The 20,497-nt window shown below is 37.6% G+C and overlaps 1 protein-coding gene across 1 annotated transcript in view; it reads left to right on the top strand.

The window, feature by feature from the left end:
* The first annotated feature begins 2,070 nt into the window (after window positions 1-2,070).
* The window catches only part of LOC311277949 (multiple epidermal growth factor-like domains protein 9), a 71,908-nt gene continuing 53,481 nt past the window's right edge, over window positions 2,071-20,497 (top strand). Inside the window, exons 1-2 of the mRNA XM_084388454.1 lie at window positions 2,071-2,676; window positions 12,208-12,406. Coding sequence (XP_084244580.1) covers window positions 2,229-2,676; window positions 12,208-12,406 — 647 coding nt within the window. The 5' untranslated portion in view covers window positions 2,071-2,228. The remainder of the gene's footprint in view (window positions 2,677-12,207; window positions 12,407-20,497) is intronic.

The raw sequence follows: 20,497 nt of genomic DNA, 5'->3' as shown, positions 1-20,497 counted from the left end.
TATAATATTGAATATATGAATATAAATCTAAAGAAGAGAGTAATTACATTCCTATATAAAATATGTAGCCTATATATAGGGGAATTATCAAAAACTCACTTTTAATATAAAATGTCTGGAAAGACCATATGAATTTATAGGTGACTCTGCATCTAAACACTAACAACAGCATTTCAAACAAACCTCAAATGACAGTAATAAACAAAAGATGGAAAGATAATAAAACAATTATTTATTTATTTATAAATAAGACATTCAAGATCTCTAGATGAGGGCTGAAGGTTTTTTGACAGCTTACAGTTGGCCATTTGCATACTCCGCACCATGTCCTTTTAAATGATTCTCATGTGGGTTGTGTAATCATGTGGACTGTTTTGGCCCTCATATCTCTTGTTGGCCCATGCCTGTTACACATGAGTATTCTGAGAAATAGCACTGTCCTCCAGCGGGTGTTTCTGTTAACATTGTGCATAATTTGGAACTCTTTTAATTGTTTTATTCTAATAATCACAACCTTTCAGTTCTAAATATTTTAAAAACAAATAAAAGTTGTTTCAATCAAGGACAGAAATATTTATAAATAGCCATTTGTTTGGAGAATCACTATTTCGAAAACCCCTATAGGCCTATTATTGTGTCAATTCTCAATACTATATTGAATTTCAATATGGCTATCTTTGTTTTATAAATTATCTAAAATCTAAAGGAAAAAAGAATAATATCAAAAACCTATAAAAATTTAAATAGGTGGCCTAACAACACATTAAGTGACAATTTACATATCTAGAAATAGCCTCCCACTATCACCCCCTACCCCTTCACCCACATTTTTGTATTGTACTCTCCCTTTTTTTCTTATTGAAGATTAATGTCAAGCAATCTCTGGTTACCTCAGAAACATTTACACTGGCTGACTCCAAAAGAAAGCCAGTTGTATTATAAAGGATCCCACTCACCCTGGACATCCCCCGTTCCCCTGGACATATATATATATATATATATAGTCATATTTATGGTATACTACATAGCCTTGTTACAGCACTATAATGGTTTTTTTTGCACAAAGTATACCTCACTTTCTTATATTTATGCGTTTTATATTTTTGCCAATCCTTGTGAGCTGCTAAACAGTCTTTCGTTGTTTTAATGACAATGACAATAAAGATATATTCTATTCTATTCTATTCTATTCTATTCTATTCTATTCTATTCTATTCTATTCTATTCTATTCTATTCTATTCTGTCTCCACTTGTACAATGTCACTGCTCACTGCCAGAGCCCCAGGTGTTCGCCCACACATGCGTGATATGTCCGTATGGATGTTGGCCTTCACCTTGATGAGGTCTCAAAACAGCAGGGATGAGGGTGAGGCGTAAAGGAAGCTCTGTTCTAAAACTCTGTTTAGAACGCTGCCATTACAATCCAGTGGAACAATTGCACTTCTCCATCTTACTGGATGGCTAAGGATAGTGTCACATGCACCACTGAGTTGTTCCTCATTCTTTTGCACAACCAGAAGATGGTGCTGCTGATGATAATAACCTGACAGCGCTTGGCAACTGAAATCAACCCAGAGCTCCAAATACCATCACCACCACATAAATAAATAAATACAATTATAATAAAATAGAAAATAATTAAATCACTAAACTAGGGTCTGTGTGGTATAATAATCCCTTTAGAGTTTAGACAACCTTATAATGCCAATAATTTAATTGCTCATGCGGACTTAGAATGACGTATAATTGCTTGAAAATTTTGTTTTGAAAATCCTTAAATATTTTGGAACGTGTTTTCCTATTTTTTCTCCACGGCTGATACAACAATAGGCTGTAAAATTAAAATATTGTAATGATCGCCTGACTGCGTGAACCAGCCAGCGAGGTTTGGATGCGCCTGCTTTGAACCAATCAGACGCCTCACCGTCTATCAAGCGGTGAGAAAAAACACACATCTCACCTCAGCGGTTATCTCATCCTGCATTCTGATTGGTCAGTGCGTGTGCCACTCTATTGCGCTTCGCTCCTACTACAGGTCGGTGCGGATCAAACACCTTGCAGTCGGTTCAGAGCCATTGACAAAAAAGGGGGTCTCTCTCGGATATGGTGGAGTAGGCTACATCGGGGCGGCTTGGAAACCACCTGGTTTGGAATAACCCGATGGAAATTGGAGGACGGGGGCATTGCGAAGTCCGTCTCGAGGAGGTTTTCATGGAGCGTTGAGATTATGTGGTGGCTTGCCTTAATGATGTTTACATCTCCGGCTTTCCCATTCATCGTGTTTATGTGCATGGGGTTATCCGAGGCGGTTCATTCCTACGATGCGCTGCCGTTAGTGCTAAGGAAATCTCGTGCTATCGCAGAAGAGCATCCAGATACGAGCGCGAACGAGTTTCCAGGGTACCGGCTCGGTATTGTCGCATTGACACCAGCGCCCACGATCGCGTCCGCCAGAAAACCGATAAATGTCGCCGCACCAGCAGCCACCATTAAACCACCAACAACGGACCCCACCACCACCCCATCCCTGTCGAATCCCAGCTACATGGCCGCGTTTTATCGGAGGAAGCTCAGCTCTATTGACACGCAGATGAAAGAAACGCAGATCTCTGATAATAAAGCAGACAGATCAGGCATCGTGCCCGATTTTAGCACAACCTCTGACAATTCTCAAGGTGAGTTCAAATGGATAGCGAAAGAACTGAATACCAAAATGTAGAAATCACATTTATGACAACAGAAATGCTAGAGGAGAGTATTTTTATTAAGCATATGTCATTTAGTAGCTAGGCCTTTATCTAATCAGTGCGAACATCAGGCCTTTCCTGCTTCATAATCCTGTACTGTAAGGCTAACCCATCATCATTCCTGCAGTCCGCCTCTCAGAAATCACTTCATTAGCAGTCATAGCCATGCAACATGATATATTGATGAGGTATCGATAGCACGCTCACCTCAATCTTCTAGACTATCTATCTGTCTGTCTGCTATCTATCTATCTATCTATCTATCTATCTATCTATCTATCTATCTATCTATATGTCTGTCTATATGTCTGTCTATCTATACATCTGTCTGTCTGCCATCTATCTATCTATCTATCTATCTATCTATCTATCTATCTGTCTGTCTGTCTGTCTGTCTATACATCTGTCTGTCTGCCCTCTATCTATCTATCTATCTGTCTATCTATCTGTCTGTCTGTCTATCTATCTATACGTATGTCTGCCATCTATCTATCTATCTATCTATCTATCTATCTATCTATCTATCTATCTATCTATCTATCTATCTATCTATCTGTCTGTCTGTCTGTCTGTCTGTCTTCTATCTGTCTGTCTGTCTGTCTTCTATCTATCTATCTATCTATCTATCTATCTATCTATCTATCTATCTATCTATCTATCTATCTATCTATCTATCTATCTGTCTGTCTGTCTGTCTGTCTATATGTCTGTCTGTCTATCTATACGTCTGTCTTCTATCTATCTGTCTGTCTGTCTGTCTGTCTAATCATCTGTACGTCTGTCTGTCTGTCTGCCATCTATCTATCTATCTATCTATCTATCTATCTATCTGTCTGTCTGTCTGTCTGTCTGTCTATCTATACATCTGTCTGTCTGTCTGCCATCTATCTATCTATCTATCTATCTATCTATCTATCTATCTATCTATCTATCTATCTATCTATCTATCTATCTATCTATCTATCTGTCTATCTGTCTGTCTCTGTCTGTCTGCTATCTATCTATCTATCTATCTATCTATCTGTCTGTCTGTCTGTCTGTCTGTCTATCTATACGTCTGTCTGTCTGTCTGTCATCTATCTATCTATCTATCTATCTATCTATCTATCTATCTATCTATCTATCTATCTATCTATCTATCTATCTATCTATCTATCTATCTGTCTGTCTCTCTGTCTGTCTGCTATCTATCTATCTATCTATCTATCTATCTATCTATCTATCTATCTATCTATCTATCTATCTATCTATCTATCTATCTGTCTGTCTGTCTGTCTATCTATACGTCTGTCTGTCTGTCTGTCTGTCTGCCATCTATCTATCTATCTATCTATCTATCTATCTATCTATCTATCTATCTATCTATCTATCTATCTATCTATCTATCTATCTATCTATCTATCTATCTATCTATCTATCTATCTATCTATCTATCTATCTATCTATCATAATGTCCACATCTATCATTCCATCCATCTGAATGCATTGATTTTGACCTTGATTCTGTTTACATCATTATTATGTAACAGGCTCTTATGATGTCTAACTGGCCTATCTACTGATATAATATGGCAAATCATATTATAATGTGCCCATACAGGCTCTTTATTGATTGAACTGCGGGTGTTTGTCCTAACTAGCTAGTTGTCTGTCTGTCCTGACTTTAACCCTTCAGTATGAAGCGATTCAGGAGCTGTGGGCTTTATCAGTTAAAGGACATCAGCTAGTATTTCCAGTATATCAGCCAGTATTTCCAACTGGGATTGTTAACATTTGTATTAGAATGGTATTTTTGTTTAGTGTGTTGCTAGTAGCTGTTAAGAAAGAAGGACTGCAGATTATCCATTTTGTGTATGTGTAAAATAACCAGGTCACACTGTTAATGAGACTGAGGTCTACATAAATCGTGCATTTACATAGTCGTTTGGGTGCACCAATTGTTCATATGGAAATATCTATAGACTTGGCCTACTTTTCCACAATAAAGCTAAATCCCCAAGACAACAAAACTGACAGTTGCCACCAGCGCACTGATGAAAGGGTCAGTGACCCCAGTGAGTTTACACTGCATAGGCTTAGATGTTTGTAGACATTTAGAAACCTTTACTCACTTTCAAAAGAAAAGACAAAAGAAGAACTGCTGGATCACAGAGGGGTGTTTCTGCATAAGGACATTTGGCTAAATTTGCTTTCTTGCATAATCTCCAACCACATTCCCAAACAAAATGCAAGAAATGATCACGAACCGAATGAAAAAAAAAAAAAACACTAATATATTTCCAGATGAGTAAAAACAGTCAACCACAGATGTTTAACCCTTTTCTGGCCTGTCATTGTGATTAGACATTCCACAGCTATTGTTCCTTATGGCGAGGTTATAATCGGGAAACAATGTCCACAAAAGCATAGACTGTCTGCCGTTATTAGGACACAGGAAGTGCAAGGGAAGCCCTTCACATAACAGAACCTCTGCAGGGCCCGAGAAAGTGGGCTAGAAATTGAGAGTGGACAGTAAATACATTTAGATTGATATACTGTACAACAGGCATCTTGTAAAGGTATCCACAAAATGTTCAGAAGGCATTTATGACTGAGGTTGGACTCCTTTTTATTCCATTCATGAGTTTTTGAACTTAATTGGCCACGCAAATTGAATATTGAACTGGATTTTTTTTATTACATTGAAGAGAAATTTATTGAATTCACATTCCAAATATTTTATCAGTCCAAAACAATAAGATGGTCAAGAAGAGATACGATCCTGTAATGTATCCTGTAAAAAAAGTAATGTTTTTAAATTAACTTTCTATAAGAAATTTTTAATCATACAGCATAATCGTTTAATTTTTCTGTATGAACTACCCATGTTATCATACACAAAACATATGGAGTATTTCCAGAAACAGATTTTATACATCATATCATCTGTTTCTGGGAATCCTCCATATGTTTTGTGTGTATAATACTCCATATGTTATGAAATACTCCATATGTTTTTATTGTGTATAATGTGTAAAAAAATGCTGCTGCAATTAGTTTTCACAACTTAAAATTCAACATTAGATTAACTTACCTTAACACTTTGTTTAATCACAACAAAAAACACTAATTTTAAGTTTTTTTTACAGTGGTGTTATTTTAGTATTATTCATTTATACTAGTATTTATTAATATTTCGAATTGACTTTTAGTTTTAGTTTGAGTTTTAGTAATTTTGTTATTTGCTTTTACTTGCTATTGCTATTACTTTATTTATTTACTTAATATTTCTATTTATCTTTAGTTTTTTTACGTTTTAGTAATTTTATTATTTAGTACTTTAACTTAAACTTATTTAATTTCAGTTAGTTGCCAGGAAATGCCAGGGCAACATTTATAATTTTCATTTAAAAATTCATTTTATAGTATTTACATTTCATTTTATTTCAGTATTTCAATCAATGAAAAAAAATAAAAGGGTTTTAAAATAGTTTTCTTTTTAGTTAACAATAAGAACACATTTACTGTATATAAATTAAATTGTTTTCAAATTAAATGAATTTGTCTCTGGAAATTTCCGTTTTGTGTAGGCTATATGATTGGTCGTTCATACAGAAAGATGAAATCATAATTGAAAACTGCGACAAGATGGAATTTCTTTTTATTTTATTCCATTTTAATTTAAACAACTAAAGCAAAACTTAAAACAAAAGGTGATTCACTTCTGCACAACCCTATAAAATACATCTGTTCCTTTTACTAATCCAGATGCATTTGCAGTAGTCAGAGCTTTCCTCTTATGCATAGGACTTTAGCTAGAGGGGCGTCTGAAATATTCTAATGGAAACAGATAAATCCTTTATGATGAGTATGATTTTAGAGGTGAGCGGGTTTGACCTACATGCTAGCAGCTGTGCATTAGATGGCCCAGTGAACTCTCTTTACCCCCTACATTTGATTCGAGTCTGTGTGCCGGAGTGGGATGAGTGCCATTTCCACTGGAACTAATGGACAGAAGAACATGTTTGTCCTGACTCTTTCACACTGACACCTTTGTCATGTGTTCTTTCTTTTGTTGTCTGACACCCAGTGTCCGCCTTGTCTTTTAGCTTCATGTAACATCGAACGACCCCTAATATACAACGGCACCCTTCACAGTAAACGATGATTAGTTCATGTTTTTATTTACTTGATGGTTCATTATCATATCACGTCTGAGGTCAATGAAGCCACGTCGCATTTACCTCACATCAAAGGTTCATCCTCTCAGATGGTTCAGTTGTAATCGCACTGTCATATTTAATAATTTCATGATTTTTTCATAAAGCGATGAGTCTGGTCGGCGGTAGCCTCATTTACATGGATGTATGCATAATCTGTCAGACTGGGATCTGTAAGCTTCTTATCCGCACCCTCCACAGCCCCCCTTCAGGAGCAGAAGGTGTTTACGTACACACTCCACAGCTCTGTGTGTTAGAAGGTGTGTCTGTCGGTGCATACAAATGATGCTTTTCCCTTTCGGCAGGTGCCCCTCTGGGTGACCTACTGCAGTAAATCTGCTAAAATGGGATCTTGGGGATGAAGGCATTAGAGATTCACAGAAAGACGTCATGGCTCTTAATGGAGTTCATTGATCTGATTCTGAATCTTCAGTCATATTAAATTGCACGATGAACATGCCATTGTTAACGTTACTGGTAACATTACATTGACTATGCTCTAAATAGATGTGTGAGCGCATTGATTATTGTGTTGTTATATGTACACAACCATTCAAAAGTCTGAGGACAGTACGAGTCTTGTATACTCACCAAGGGTGCATTTAGTTGATCAAAAATAGAGTAAAAACAGTAATATTTTGAAATATTATTACTATTTAAAATAACAGTTTTACATTTTAATACTTTTTAAAATATATTTTATTCGTGTGATGGCAAAACTGAATATTCAGCATCATGATCCTTCAGAAATCATTCTAATATGCTGATTTGGAAACATTTATTATTATTATGTTAAAAACAGTAATGCTGCTTAATATTTTTGTGGAAACCGATTTTTTTTCATGATTCACTGATAAATATAAAGTTCAAAAGAACATCATTTATTTCTAATAGAATTTTCTTGAATCGTTATAAATGTCTTTACTGTCACTTTTGTTTAATTTCATGCTTGCTTGCTGATTAAAGGTTTCAATTTCTTTCAAAAAACCAACAAGCAAAAAAACCACCTGTAAAAAAAAATAATTCAGTCATTATTTACAAAAGAAAGAAAAGTAATACGAGTTTGGAACAACATTAGGGTTTTATGTCATTCTAAATAATCCATGTGACTTTTCATTCTTTTGTACATGAGTTCATGAGTGAACAAATCACTCTTTTGAATTGGATCTTTTTAATGAATCATTTGATTAGCTCATCAATCAGACTGATATGATTCTTGAGTTCACAAGCCTCTTTCACATATACAGTCTTTACTGGTAAATTTACCATTAAGAGATCATGTGAGACCTCAAGACCTTGAAAAAAAATACCAGTAAAACGTTTGTGCCAATTTACCCGTATGAGAAGTTGTAACATTACCAGTAAATTACTGTAATGATGCTGTGTGACCGCGGGTCACCGGTATGAGCCGGTATGAGCATGTACGAAGTCAGAACGCACTGACGTAAGAAGTCTGCTTTGTGCCAATCATAAAGTTCTTATGGAGATGACATGATAGCTCCGCTGCTTTTTAGTAGTTTTTATGTAAATATGCGCTAAATGGATCTCTTTGACCGTTCGAATCTCAATACCGGCAGGAAATGCCCTTGAGCAAGGCACCTAACCCCCCAATCACTCCCCAGTTGCCACAGCAAAAATGCTGCCCACTGCTCTTGGTGTGTGTGTCCGCGGTTTGCAGTGTGTGTTCAATACTCACTCCAAATGTGTGTGCACTAACTTACGCGCTCAAGACCCAGCCTAACAAGCCAAAACTCTGTTGCTTGTATGAACAGCACTTCAATTTTTTAAGTACAATCAACTCTGATGTTTAAGCAATTTCAACTTAAATTACATTAAACTAACTTTTAAAAAAAAGTTGAAAATTGCTGAACTTATTTTGAAGAGTTAAAGCAATGTAAATAAGTATGTTGTCATAACTTATTGATTATATAAAACTTTAACATTATAAAGTTAAAAACATTATAAAGTCATTCTGGTAATTTTACGGTAATTTACTGGGATTACCGTGTGAATGATCCGGCTACACTGGATTTTCATTAAATAACACCGTACATTCCTCACGCGTGTTCGAATAGCTCTCGAATAGCTTCAGAAGATCGCACGGAGCACCTTTTGTGATGTTTTTATGATGTTTTTGCTTCATTTTTGAAGCTTGAAGCCTTTGTACCCATGGGAACTCATTGCATGTAAATGGTGGACAAGTAAAATTCTCCTTTTGTGTTCCATGGAAGAAATCAGCGTTTGGAACAACATGACTGGGAATAAATGATGACAGAATTTTAATTTGTGGATTAACTGTGCCTTTAACACCTCGCCTGGCTTTGATTTCTGTCCCCTGAACTAAATGACCACCAAAGGGAATAGGCCGTTTCCTCTAAGGGATAAGAGGTTGCTTCGGGTACACGCAGATGAACAAAGGCTGATGAATAAAAACATGTATTACATGAAAGATGGATTCAAATGTGCTCTTTCAGATTTACATTTTTATGAATGCAGCCCACTTTGGTTTTTGAGATCAAACACATTTGATCATTAGCAAACAGATAGTGTCCTAGCAAATTAGCACATACTCAAGACAGAGCTGCGGTGTTCATGAAGTTTAAGCCAGGCCCTCTCAACTGTCTCTAGTTGTGTTAAGGAAAGAAATAATAGAAAAGAAAATCTACATCCAACTATATTCAATTATAAGCCTATTCGAAGTTGGCCTGTTGCTGGTTAGCTAAAAAATGCTGGGACAAATAGTTTCCAGCCTAAATTTAGATCAGTATTTAAATATTACAGCAACACTTCTGGAAAATCCTCTTCGATTTAATTGCAGTTGGTATAGATTTGTAATTACGCAAGCTTCATGTTTTCCCTTGAGCTGGAATTTGCTGCCATGTTGAAATATAATGTCACTGATTTGCCTTTAGAGGTTGTGTTCTTCCTCTGTGGTTCTACAGCCTCTCCTGCATACTAAATATCTGCACTCTCTCAGTCTAATATCAACTTAATGAAGTGTCAAAGAATCAGGCTGGAGGGAGTCATTCTTTATAGCTGCCAGAGATCAGCAAGAAGGAGTAGAGTGATGCATAGCAGACTAAGGAAATTTACTGCCGAGCAGGAGTGCTGCATTAACAGGGCTTTATGTTTGAACACTCTACGGTTGACAATTTATCATGGTTTCTTCTTTAGTTGCAGTTTTTAAACCAGGGTTATGTGTACCCTAAGGGGGCACTTGAAAAGATTTCACTTTGTTAAACCTACACTGCAAAAATAGTAACTTGCAGTTGTTATCGCATGGAGCTACTTCCACCTACTTCTAACCCTTGCATTTATTTATTTATTTATTGGCTGTTGTAACCTGATATATTTGGGTTCATTCAGTGATATTAAATCATTTTTTTGACTTGAATAAAATGAAGTTAAATGTTACCACATTAAATATAAGCAGGTTTTTAGGTTAACATTTATTCCAGTGTATAAAACCAACCCGATCTCAAGAGAAAACATAACTATTTTACATTTTAGTGAATTGACAAGAAATTCGTATTCATTTGTATGCGAAAACATACAATTAAAAAAGAAAAAGAAAAAAAACGAAGCATGAAGTAGAGCATAAGAAAATCGTACGAAAATGTATGAATGAGATTACGAATTCACCACCAATTCGCCAAAATGTAAAATAGTTAGAATTGCTACGAGAGTGTGTATAAAACTGAAAATCTGCTCCTTTTTAGGGAAAATAATAATAATAATGTTCAAGAGTGTAACCTAATAAGTGTAACCTAACGTGCCTGTACTGAAGGATCTTTGTGTGACCGTTTCTACTTGAGCTGCTCCGAGCGGAATTCAAACTGGGTTCTCCGGCACTAAAGACACCAGCCTCTAACGTCGGTCGCTAGCGCGCCTCTTGAGGCCAGGGGAGTGAGGTTTACACGCACAGCTCTTACTGGCCTATGTCCGTTACACTCACCCCCCTAATCCTCACTCCCATCCGGGTCACGGCACCAAATGTAACTGGTTCTATTCCACCCGCTCTGAGCGGGACTCGAACAGGGGTCTCTGGCGTGGGAGGCGGGTGCGCTAACAAGGACGCTAAAGGCCGCAGCCGCTAGCGTTAGTTGCTAGCGCGCCTCTTGAGGCCAGGGGAGTGAGGTTTACACACACAGCTCTTACTGGCCTATGTCCGTTACACTCACCCCCCTAATCCTCACTCCCACCCGGGTCACGGCACCAAATGTAACTGGTTCTATTCCACCCGCTCTGAGCGGGACTCGAACAGGGGTCTCTGGCGTGGGAGGCGGGTGCGCTAACAAGGACGCTAAAGGCCGCAGCCGCTAGCGTTAGTTGCTAGCGCGCCTCTTGAGGCCAGGGGAGTGAGGTTTACACACACAGCTCTTACTGGCCTATGTCCGTTACACTCACCCCCCTAATCCTCACTCCCATCCGGGTCACGGCACCAAATGTAACCGGTTCTATTCCACCCGCTCTGAGCGGGACTCGAACAGGGGTCTCTGGCGTGGGAGGCGGGTGCGCTAACAAGGACGCTAAAGGCCGCAGCCGCTAGTGTTAGTTGCTAGCGCGCCTCTTGAGGCCAGGGGAGTGAGGTTTACACACACAGCTCTTACTGGCCTATGTCCGTTACACTCACCCCCCTAATCCTCACTCCCATCCGGGTCACGGCACCAAATGTAACCGGTTCTATTCCACCCGCTCTGAGCGGGACTCGAACAGGGGTCTCCGGCGTGGGAGGCGGGTGCGCTAACAAGGACGCTAAAGGCCGCAGCCGCTAGCGTTAGTTGCTAGCGCTCCTCTTCAGGGCAGGGGAGTGAGGTTTACACACACAGCTCTGTTACGTCTGTTACATTTGAGGGTTTGTAAGACAAAAAAAGGCTGGGAAACATTGTCTTAAACAATTAAAAAGAGTAGATATTCAGTAGGTTTTCTGCAGCATTGCCATAGAAGAACCATTTTGGGTTCCCCGAAGAACCGTTCAATGAACAGTTCTTAAAATAACCGTTTTTTAATTAGTGTGAAGAACATTTTAATAATCTAAAGAACCTTTTTCCACTATCAAGAACCTTTTGTGCAATGGAAAGGTTCCATGAATGTTAAAGGTTCTTCATGGAACCATCAATGCCTATAAAGAACCTTTATGTTTAAGAGTGTACGGGGTGAATTTGTCTGTACTTTATATAAATATTTGATGATCTTAACATTACCCCTTTTTGGTTGTCAAAAATTCATAAGGAATCCTTTGTCTGTGTGTCCTCTGAAGAGCTGGTGTGTAACTGCAGCGGTGAAGGAGTGTCGGACCCTGATGAGTGTGACCGTGAGACGGGTCAGTGCGACTGTATGCCGGGTTACACTGGGCTGCAGTGTGAAGAGTGTGAGGAAGATCACTTCACCAACGGCACCATCGGCTGCCTGCCCTGTGCATGTGACTCCTTCGGTGCAGACAGCTCAAGCTGTGACAGGTGAGAGGCATTGTGGGAAATTTACATTCTTATGTGTCTTGCTATTGAAGTTTCTTTTTTGTTGTTGCAAGTTTGCAGATTTGAAATCAAAAACGTACAATATCGTTCAAAAGTTTGCGGTCTGTACGTTTTTGAAAGAATCTCTTATGCTCACCAAGGCTGCATTTATTTGATCAAAAATACAGTAAGTACAGTAATTGTGAAATATTATTGCAATTCAAAATAATTCAAATTATTCCTTTGGTGGTTGAATTATTAGCAGCCGTTACTCCAGTCTTCAGTGTCCTACAGAAATAATTCTAAAATTCTATTCCTCATTCTATTCCTCAACTCTTTGAGATTAAAACGAAAACATTTACTATATTTACGAATATAGAATCCTTTGAGAATGTTCCCAGATATCCCAAAAGGCAGGGTCTTGTAAGATTTAGCTAATTTTCTCCCTAAAGTATAGTTAAGTAAGCAGATAATCAGGCAGATTAGCTCAATCCCGTATTGCGCCTTCTCAAAACCTTGAGGACATATCAGTTTCCTGTTGGCATATACTGTCCTGTGCTTTAACTGTTTAGAAGGTTTACAGAGAGAAATGCTGTGTATTGCCAGTTTGAGCCTAATTAAATGACATTCCCCACAGGGAGCAGATTGTTATGGTCTGTCTTTGTTTTGGGATGAGGCCGTAAAGTAATTGGCTTTTAGAGCCAGTAACCATAATAAGCCAAGAACCAGTAATGATTCCATAATCAGGATTAAGTCTAAATTTGGACATTTCTTTAAGGACAAATGTACAGTTTTGTTTGCTATTTGAAAATTGTATTAGCTGACTGCTCAAGTAAGATCAGTTTTGAACTGCAGCATAATAGATACTAGTTCAGTCTCACATTATGAAGGTCAAAATTTACGATCTGTTATATACCTTCTCAAAACCCACCCAAGCATTGATTCGCTGGAGAAAGAGTTGATAGTTGTACTAAGTTGGTCATTGTTCAGTTAGACCACCATATTATTTTAAGTTAGCAATAAAGCTTTGATGTTGCGTGATCTTTGTAATGAAGCTTCTAATAAAAATTCTAATTATACTGTACTTGGATGGCTACAGTTTTGTCTGCGAAACCATTGGTCTGCTAAGGCTGTTCTTATACTGTGTTCATACCTCAAGAGCTCCTCAGGGAAATTATAATGGCCAATATGAGTCCATTGAATATTATGAGTTCTTATATTAGCATATCCTAATAAAATTTCAAGGCTTTTTTTTTTTTGTTCTTTAAAGAGATTAGGGTAAGTGTACCCATTAAGCCCACCAAAATCTAAGTCTAGGTTTTTTTCATAGATATTGACATAGTTTATAAGAAAAATTATTTGTTAAAATGCAAGATTAATCTCTCATTTGAAATTGTATTAATTAGTTGATGTACATTTTAGAATATAAAATTAAGATAATTTAGGAATAAAGTCAGAAGTCTGGCATGGGCTTAATTGGTACTTTTGGCACCATTTAAGCCCGCATGTGTTCCAAATAAGCCCACATCATCATTGATTCACAAAATATAAAAAAATTAAATGATTTTAAAGAAGTAAAACATCAATATATTTATTTAGTGACAGGGAAGTATTAAAAAAAATAATTTTGCTAATGTTTGATTAGAGCCCTGGGTATGATGGGTTGGTGTTAGTGGCCGGTGGTCTGGAGCTTTAAGTCGGCTTGACTTGAGTTGTAGCTGGAGTCAAGCTGGAAGTTTGACCGGGTGTATCTCGGGAGCCAAGCTGAGTTAGGGCTCCATACTCTGGGCTTACGGGGGCCTCCTAGTGGGCACCCCACACAGGGAGTCTGGAGCCTTAAGCCAGCTTGGCTCCCGAGTTATGCCTGGTCAAAGGTGGAAGTTAAACTGGGTGTATCTCGGGAAGGAAGCTGAGTTGGGGCTCCAGACTCTGGGGTTTCAGAGGGTCTCCTAGTGGGCCCCCCACACCGGGAGTATGCAGCCTTAGGTCGGCTTGACTCCGAGGACTGTGGGGAATATAGGGTCCCTCTGGGAGCTCTCCATGCCCGGAATATCAAGCCTTAACTCAGCTTGGCTCCCGAATTATTCCCAGTTATACATAAAGGACTTTAGGACAAAACGGGCTCTATCTCATTTGAATGAATGTGTGTAATTTGTGTGTAAGTAAGGTAAGGGTAAAAGGTTAGTAGGGTAAAAGCACACAAAGACACGTTATCATTAAACACTTTCAGAAAATGAATCAGTTTGCACTTAGAGGCATTCCTCATTGAAACACATAAGGTGGGCTTAAATGGTTCCACAGTGAGTAATGGTGAAAAAAGACAATGTTTTCCTTTAAAAATGTAAGATATGTTTACAAATACATGCATGGAGCTTAAATATACTGTGGACTAAGTATCATAGTAATTTTCATTGTGCCCACATTGAGAAATGTTAAGTTTTTATCATTCAAGGTTAGCTTGTGTTGGCTGTAGTTTGCATGCGTTTTGTGGCACTGTACCATTTAAGCCCATCTTTAAAAAAAAGTTAATTTATAAAAGAAATCTTCTCTACAAAACAATTTATGATGTATTTATTAGTAAATTAATGTAAAATGAATCCAAAAACATTTATTGTTTGCAGTTCACATGCTTAATTCTTTGGCAGTCTATCTTTCTGTAAGGCTAATGGTTTGACCTAGAGATTAGCTTTGAACGCAAGCTAATAAAACTCATCTTTCCATTTAAAGGAAAATGATATAAAATGATGAAGTACTATTTGTTCATACACAAAAAACAATACATTAATCTCTTATTTTACATAATATCAATGTAATTTCCAAAGAAATGGCTGAAAATTGCAGAAATGTGTTGATTTCTGAAGGGTCCAGAAACACCAAAGTTTTAGGGTGACTTTGTGTGAGGTCATCTGAGACAGCATGCACATGGGTGGGGCTAACTCAACATTGCCAAATGTGATTGGTATGCAATAAAAAATGTCAGGGAAGTAACAAATCACTGGATTGGTTAAAATAATAAGCAGCATAAAATATTATTTTCTCTTTTTTTAATTTGACTTCAGAGTTGAAAGTGGGCTTAAAGGGTACATGGGCTTAATGGGTACACTTACCCTAGCTTCCCAATGAACAGCATAGTGCCCATGTTAAGATGCATCTACACATTTAAAAACTGCATGTGTGATGTACACAAATTCTATGCAAATTTTCCAGAGGAGAGAATGTGTATGATTATTGTAGTCGCACAGTGGTGATTGCAGTTCTGCAAGCATTTCATGACTTGATTTGTTATGTGCATATACTGCATGCTTTATATCCATGGCCAGCTGTGTGTTGTTGTGTGCATCTGACTTTGTTGATGCAAGATTTAAGTAGTGTGGGAGGTAAATTGTCAGTTGTACACCATCAGTTGCACTTCATTTCAATATCGGCTCTTGATTGGGATTATATTTCTTTCTTTCTTCTACATTTTATGAATAATGTCCATTTACCGTCCTTTGTGAAAAAGTAATACACTTATACAAAACAATATACAACAAAATAATATAAGTGTGAACTGAATGTAATATTTTCGGATACTTATTTACATTTTAATTACAATTAAATAAAAATAGTTAAAATGTATATTAAATGCAATTAGCTGAACTGAGTGCTTTTTGAACCACTTAAGACTAAAGTCCATCTTCATATCTAATTTAATAATTACTTCTATTGTCTTTGAAATATGGGTAAACTTATTTTTTGTTAAACTAATCTCTAGTTAAAGTGTACTGCTGAATGTACTGACAAGTGTTTATGGAAAACTAAGATACATTTGTAATGATGAAGTTGCAATTCAGTGCATTAATATTATCTTCAAATGTAATACTGAAAAACACACTATAATATTATAGTCACCTACTTTACATGTGCTTTAGTATGTTAGTCAACACATCAAAATAAGTGTACTTTTTTAAAGGTGAGTAAACTTTTTCACTCTGCTAAAGCATAAAAATACCATAATATGTTTGCATATATTAAGGAAACATACTACTGATAGTTCAGAAACTCGTTTCTCGTTATTTTACTTTGAAATGTGCGTTTTTGTTTTGGTCTGTGCACGTTACCAATTTACGCTCAAACTGGCCACCCGTGTGAGAGCCGTCCAGTCTGAGGAGCAAGTGGCGGGAGAAACGACGATCTCCGATATTTTGAATTCAACTGCAGTACCTATTTCGACCACTTAAGTGTGTTGAGAACTTAAATCTGGAACCCGCAAATGCACAGTAAAAAGTCTCTGTTTTTGGGTTGTTATATCAACACTCAAGTAGGGCCGTTCAGCCAATCAGATTAAAGTCACCATGAAATTCTTATTTTTTATGGAATATTGCAGTATTATAAATTATTTATCCGTTCACATCGTTTTTTTTTTTTTTAGATATGCATGTGCCGTCACAATCTTTAATCAAAATAAGTTCCCCTCCCTCTCCTCGTCTTTGTTGACGTTGTCTGACGCGAGGGCGGGACAACCTGACACTCAAATGACATCACAGCAATAGCAAACCACAACCATCCAATCAATTCCCGATGGACAAAATCAAGTCCCGCCCTACATTTTTTCTTGTTCGAGAAGCCATTTCACTCTGTTATACGTCACAATAGGGAAGAAAAGACTATCAATACTTCCGTTTTATGCTGACTTTAAAGGAGTCATAACCTGCAATTTTCACTTTTCCACGAGAATCAATGTATGTTATGATCGACTAACGATTATACACTGGCCGGGAAGCCGATATTTAAAAGTGAAGCGTTTGTTTACCTCAGGGTAAATAAACCAGCGCGCGTGCACGCGCACTCAAATACGAGATTTTGATTTCAGCTCCCTCTTGACGTCATGAGGTAGTAGGATATACCATATATGGACACCGCAGCAGGAAGCCTTCCCCTTCCCCTCTCCCCCTCATAGTCAGTTCAGTCGAGAAAGATGGAGAAACCGAGTGCACACCGGACTTGCTCTGTGGTTGAGTGCCATAAAAAACATGTAAATGTGTTTTATCTCCCAAAATCGGACGAAACTATCAGGGATGATGACGCTTAATGACGCTGTCCCAACAACCCTTTCAACTGGCGTGCAGAGCCATATAGAGCGTCCACGACAGCCAAAACATTGCATTGATCTCGCGAGACAATAATGCCTTCAGAAATAAGGGTAAAAGTAGGTCTGTGTTTATTTTTTTTCCACTTTTCTTTTTTAGAAGGGCCTGAAAGACTATAATACAGCAGTAGGTATCCAATGTAATACTAGGTTATGACTCCTTTAAATGACTGGAATTAATTGTTCCCAAATCAGTCACCAATTAGTGTACCCAAAATAGGGATGCACCGATATGAAAATATTGGTCGATACCGATAACCAATAATTCTTTATTTGAAAGTCGATAACCGATATATTGGGCGTTAAATCTAAATCCACATTTTTATATAATTTTTGACAGCCTGATTACAAAAAAAACAAAAGTCTCACCATTAAAAGGCCCAACCATACAATTATAATTTAATTGTGTGTGGCTAAATGTAAAATGTGGCTAAATGTAAATGCTATAATTTTATGTAACCTAGGTTAACTGTATTTTCCTGTCTTGTAGTGATTCTAATCATATTTCAAGCCATTCAAAACCATTATGGCGAACAGTGCACATCTGAATTGTCTCAGCTGAAGGAAATAATCTTTAATTATTTATCGGCTTTAATATATCGGCCAAATTTTCTTATCAAGCCGATAACATAAAAAATGTACATATATCGGCCGATACCGATAAGGTGGCCGACACATCATGCATCGCTAATCTAAAATATATATTGCTGTGTGGTTTAAGTAAGTCAGTAAAGTATGATGCAAGACAAGTAAAGGTTTTTAGTATCTGCACAACTTCAGTTGCTTAGAAACCAAATCTTCCATGCATTCTACACCCCTTCAGGAAAACATCTAAGCCTTTCATTTTAAAAGCATCAGGCAAGGTTCACAGCACCCCAGTTCCACGGTTGTCATGGTTGTGAAGGATGCAGGAAGGAGAATGATGCTGGCATCTCCATGGCAGCAGAGAGACAGAGAGAGGGAAGAGGGGATCCAGTCGTTGTGTAACACTGACCTAGTTAATATGCTGCTGATCTGCCCCGGGGTCTCTGAAACATTAATGAGCTTTCTGCTACTGCTGCCTGCTCAACGCAGTCTCTCTCTCTGAAAACACACTCGTACGCACACATAAACAACCAATCCAAATGATTAAGGAAGCCCCTGGTGATGCTATTATGATATATTATGTGTCAAGCCGGCTGCATTGAGTGCTTTAGTGTGCTTCGGCTAAAATCTGGCTGTGCTGCCTGATGCTGGTCGATTTTTGCTTTCAAATTGTTTTTATTTGATCAGTTTTAGTGTGTCAAATTATAAGGGTTTGTATTCAAACAAGCACAGTCACTAGCTGCATTTACATGGACTCTAATAATCCTATTGTAATCAGACTAGTAGCACAGTCGGGGGGAAAAAGTGACATGTAACCACATCAATCGGAATAAATTGGCTAAATCCGATTGTAAGGAGTGGTTTGGCTATTTCAGTCATGCAAGCACAGCTTATTTTCCCTCCACAGATGCACGTCGGTTAACTAAGAAATACACTTGCGCTCCCCGGGGCGGTTCAGCGCAAAGAGGAGGCGTGTTCCGGCGCAAACGTTCCCTCATGCTATTTTACAGGTTTAGAAAACAATTGCGCCACTGACCGAAAAAAAAACAGTTTAAAGTCAGTGGCGCGTTGCGCATGTTATTCATATACTATTTTAAGGGCGCATGCTTGGCCATAATCAATGTAGCGTGTGCACAACGCGCATACACTTTGATTCTCTCATCTACACAGAAGCAGCAGTTATAATTTTTGCAAATCATACATTATTACGATAGATAGACAGATAGATAGATAGATAGATAGATAGATAGATAGATAGATAGATAGATAGATAGATAGATAGATAGATAGATAGATAGACAGTTTATTATAAAAGCATACATCTAGCTTACACATTTACCCAAATTATCATACGCCTGTTTAACCGAAATTAATTTGGGTGTGTTTCTCCATCCCCAACGTCCCTGACGGGAACGTCGGTCTCCTCGGCTGTGAACCGCTCCTGTCGTGCGCCTGGCAAATCCGCCGTTATAATAGGAATCCGCTTTAGAACAAGAGCGCCTGCTCTTAAAGGGAATGTGAGATGATGCTCTGATTGGTTTATTTCACGTTACGCCCAAACCACACCTATGAATAATGAAGCTACTACCCCTTTTAGATTTGCGCCAGGCGCAAGAGTCATTTATCCCGCCGGGAAAATAACAACAGCGCCAAGACCCGCCCACAAAGTTACTTGCGCTTTGCGCTTTGACACTTGCGTTTCAGATCGTTAAAATAGGGCCCCATGTGTTCATGTAAATGTAGCTACTGACAAGTGATTAAATAGTTTTGATTAATTAACGCCTCATTATTAGAATATATCTTATTATTTAGGCTAAGTCAGTTAAAATTTTCATTAAATCACAGTGTGATCCTTATTAAACATTACTTGAAATATTATGTTTTAGAACTCAAATAAGTAACGTATTTGGCTTTCAAATTATGTTTATATAAAAACATTTGCATTTATGTACATTACCGTTCAAACATTTGGGTTTGGTAAGATTTTCTTTTGGTAAGAAGTCTCTTATGTCCACCAAGGCTGCGTTTATTTGAGCAAAAATACAGTAAAACTGTAATATTTTTAAATATTATTACAATTTAAAATAGCCATTTTCTATTTGATTATACAGTGGGTACGGAAAGTATTCAGACCCCCTTAAATTTTTCACTCTTTGTTATATTGCAGCCATTTGCTAAAATCATTTAAGTTCATTTTTTTCCCTCATTATTGTACACACAGCACCCCATATTGACAGAAAAACACAGAATTGTTGACATTTTTGCACATTTATTAAAAAAGAAAAACTGAAATATCACATGGTCCTAAGTATTCAAACCCTTTGCTCAGTATTTAGTAGAAGCACCATTTTGATCTAATACAGCCATGAGTCTTTTTGGGA

Source organism: Rutilus rutilus, assembly GCF_951802725.1.
Source record: "Rutilus rutilus genome assembly, chromosome: 19".
Classification (NCBI taxonomy): domain Eukaryota; kingdom Metazoa; phylum Chordata; class Actinopteri; order Cypriniformes; family Leuciscidae; genus Rutilus; species Rutilus rutilus.
This window is presented reverse-complemented; position numbering and strand designations above follow the sequence as displayed.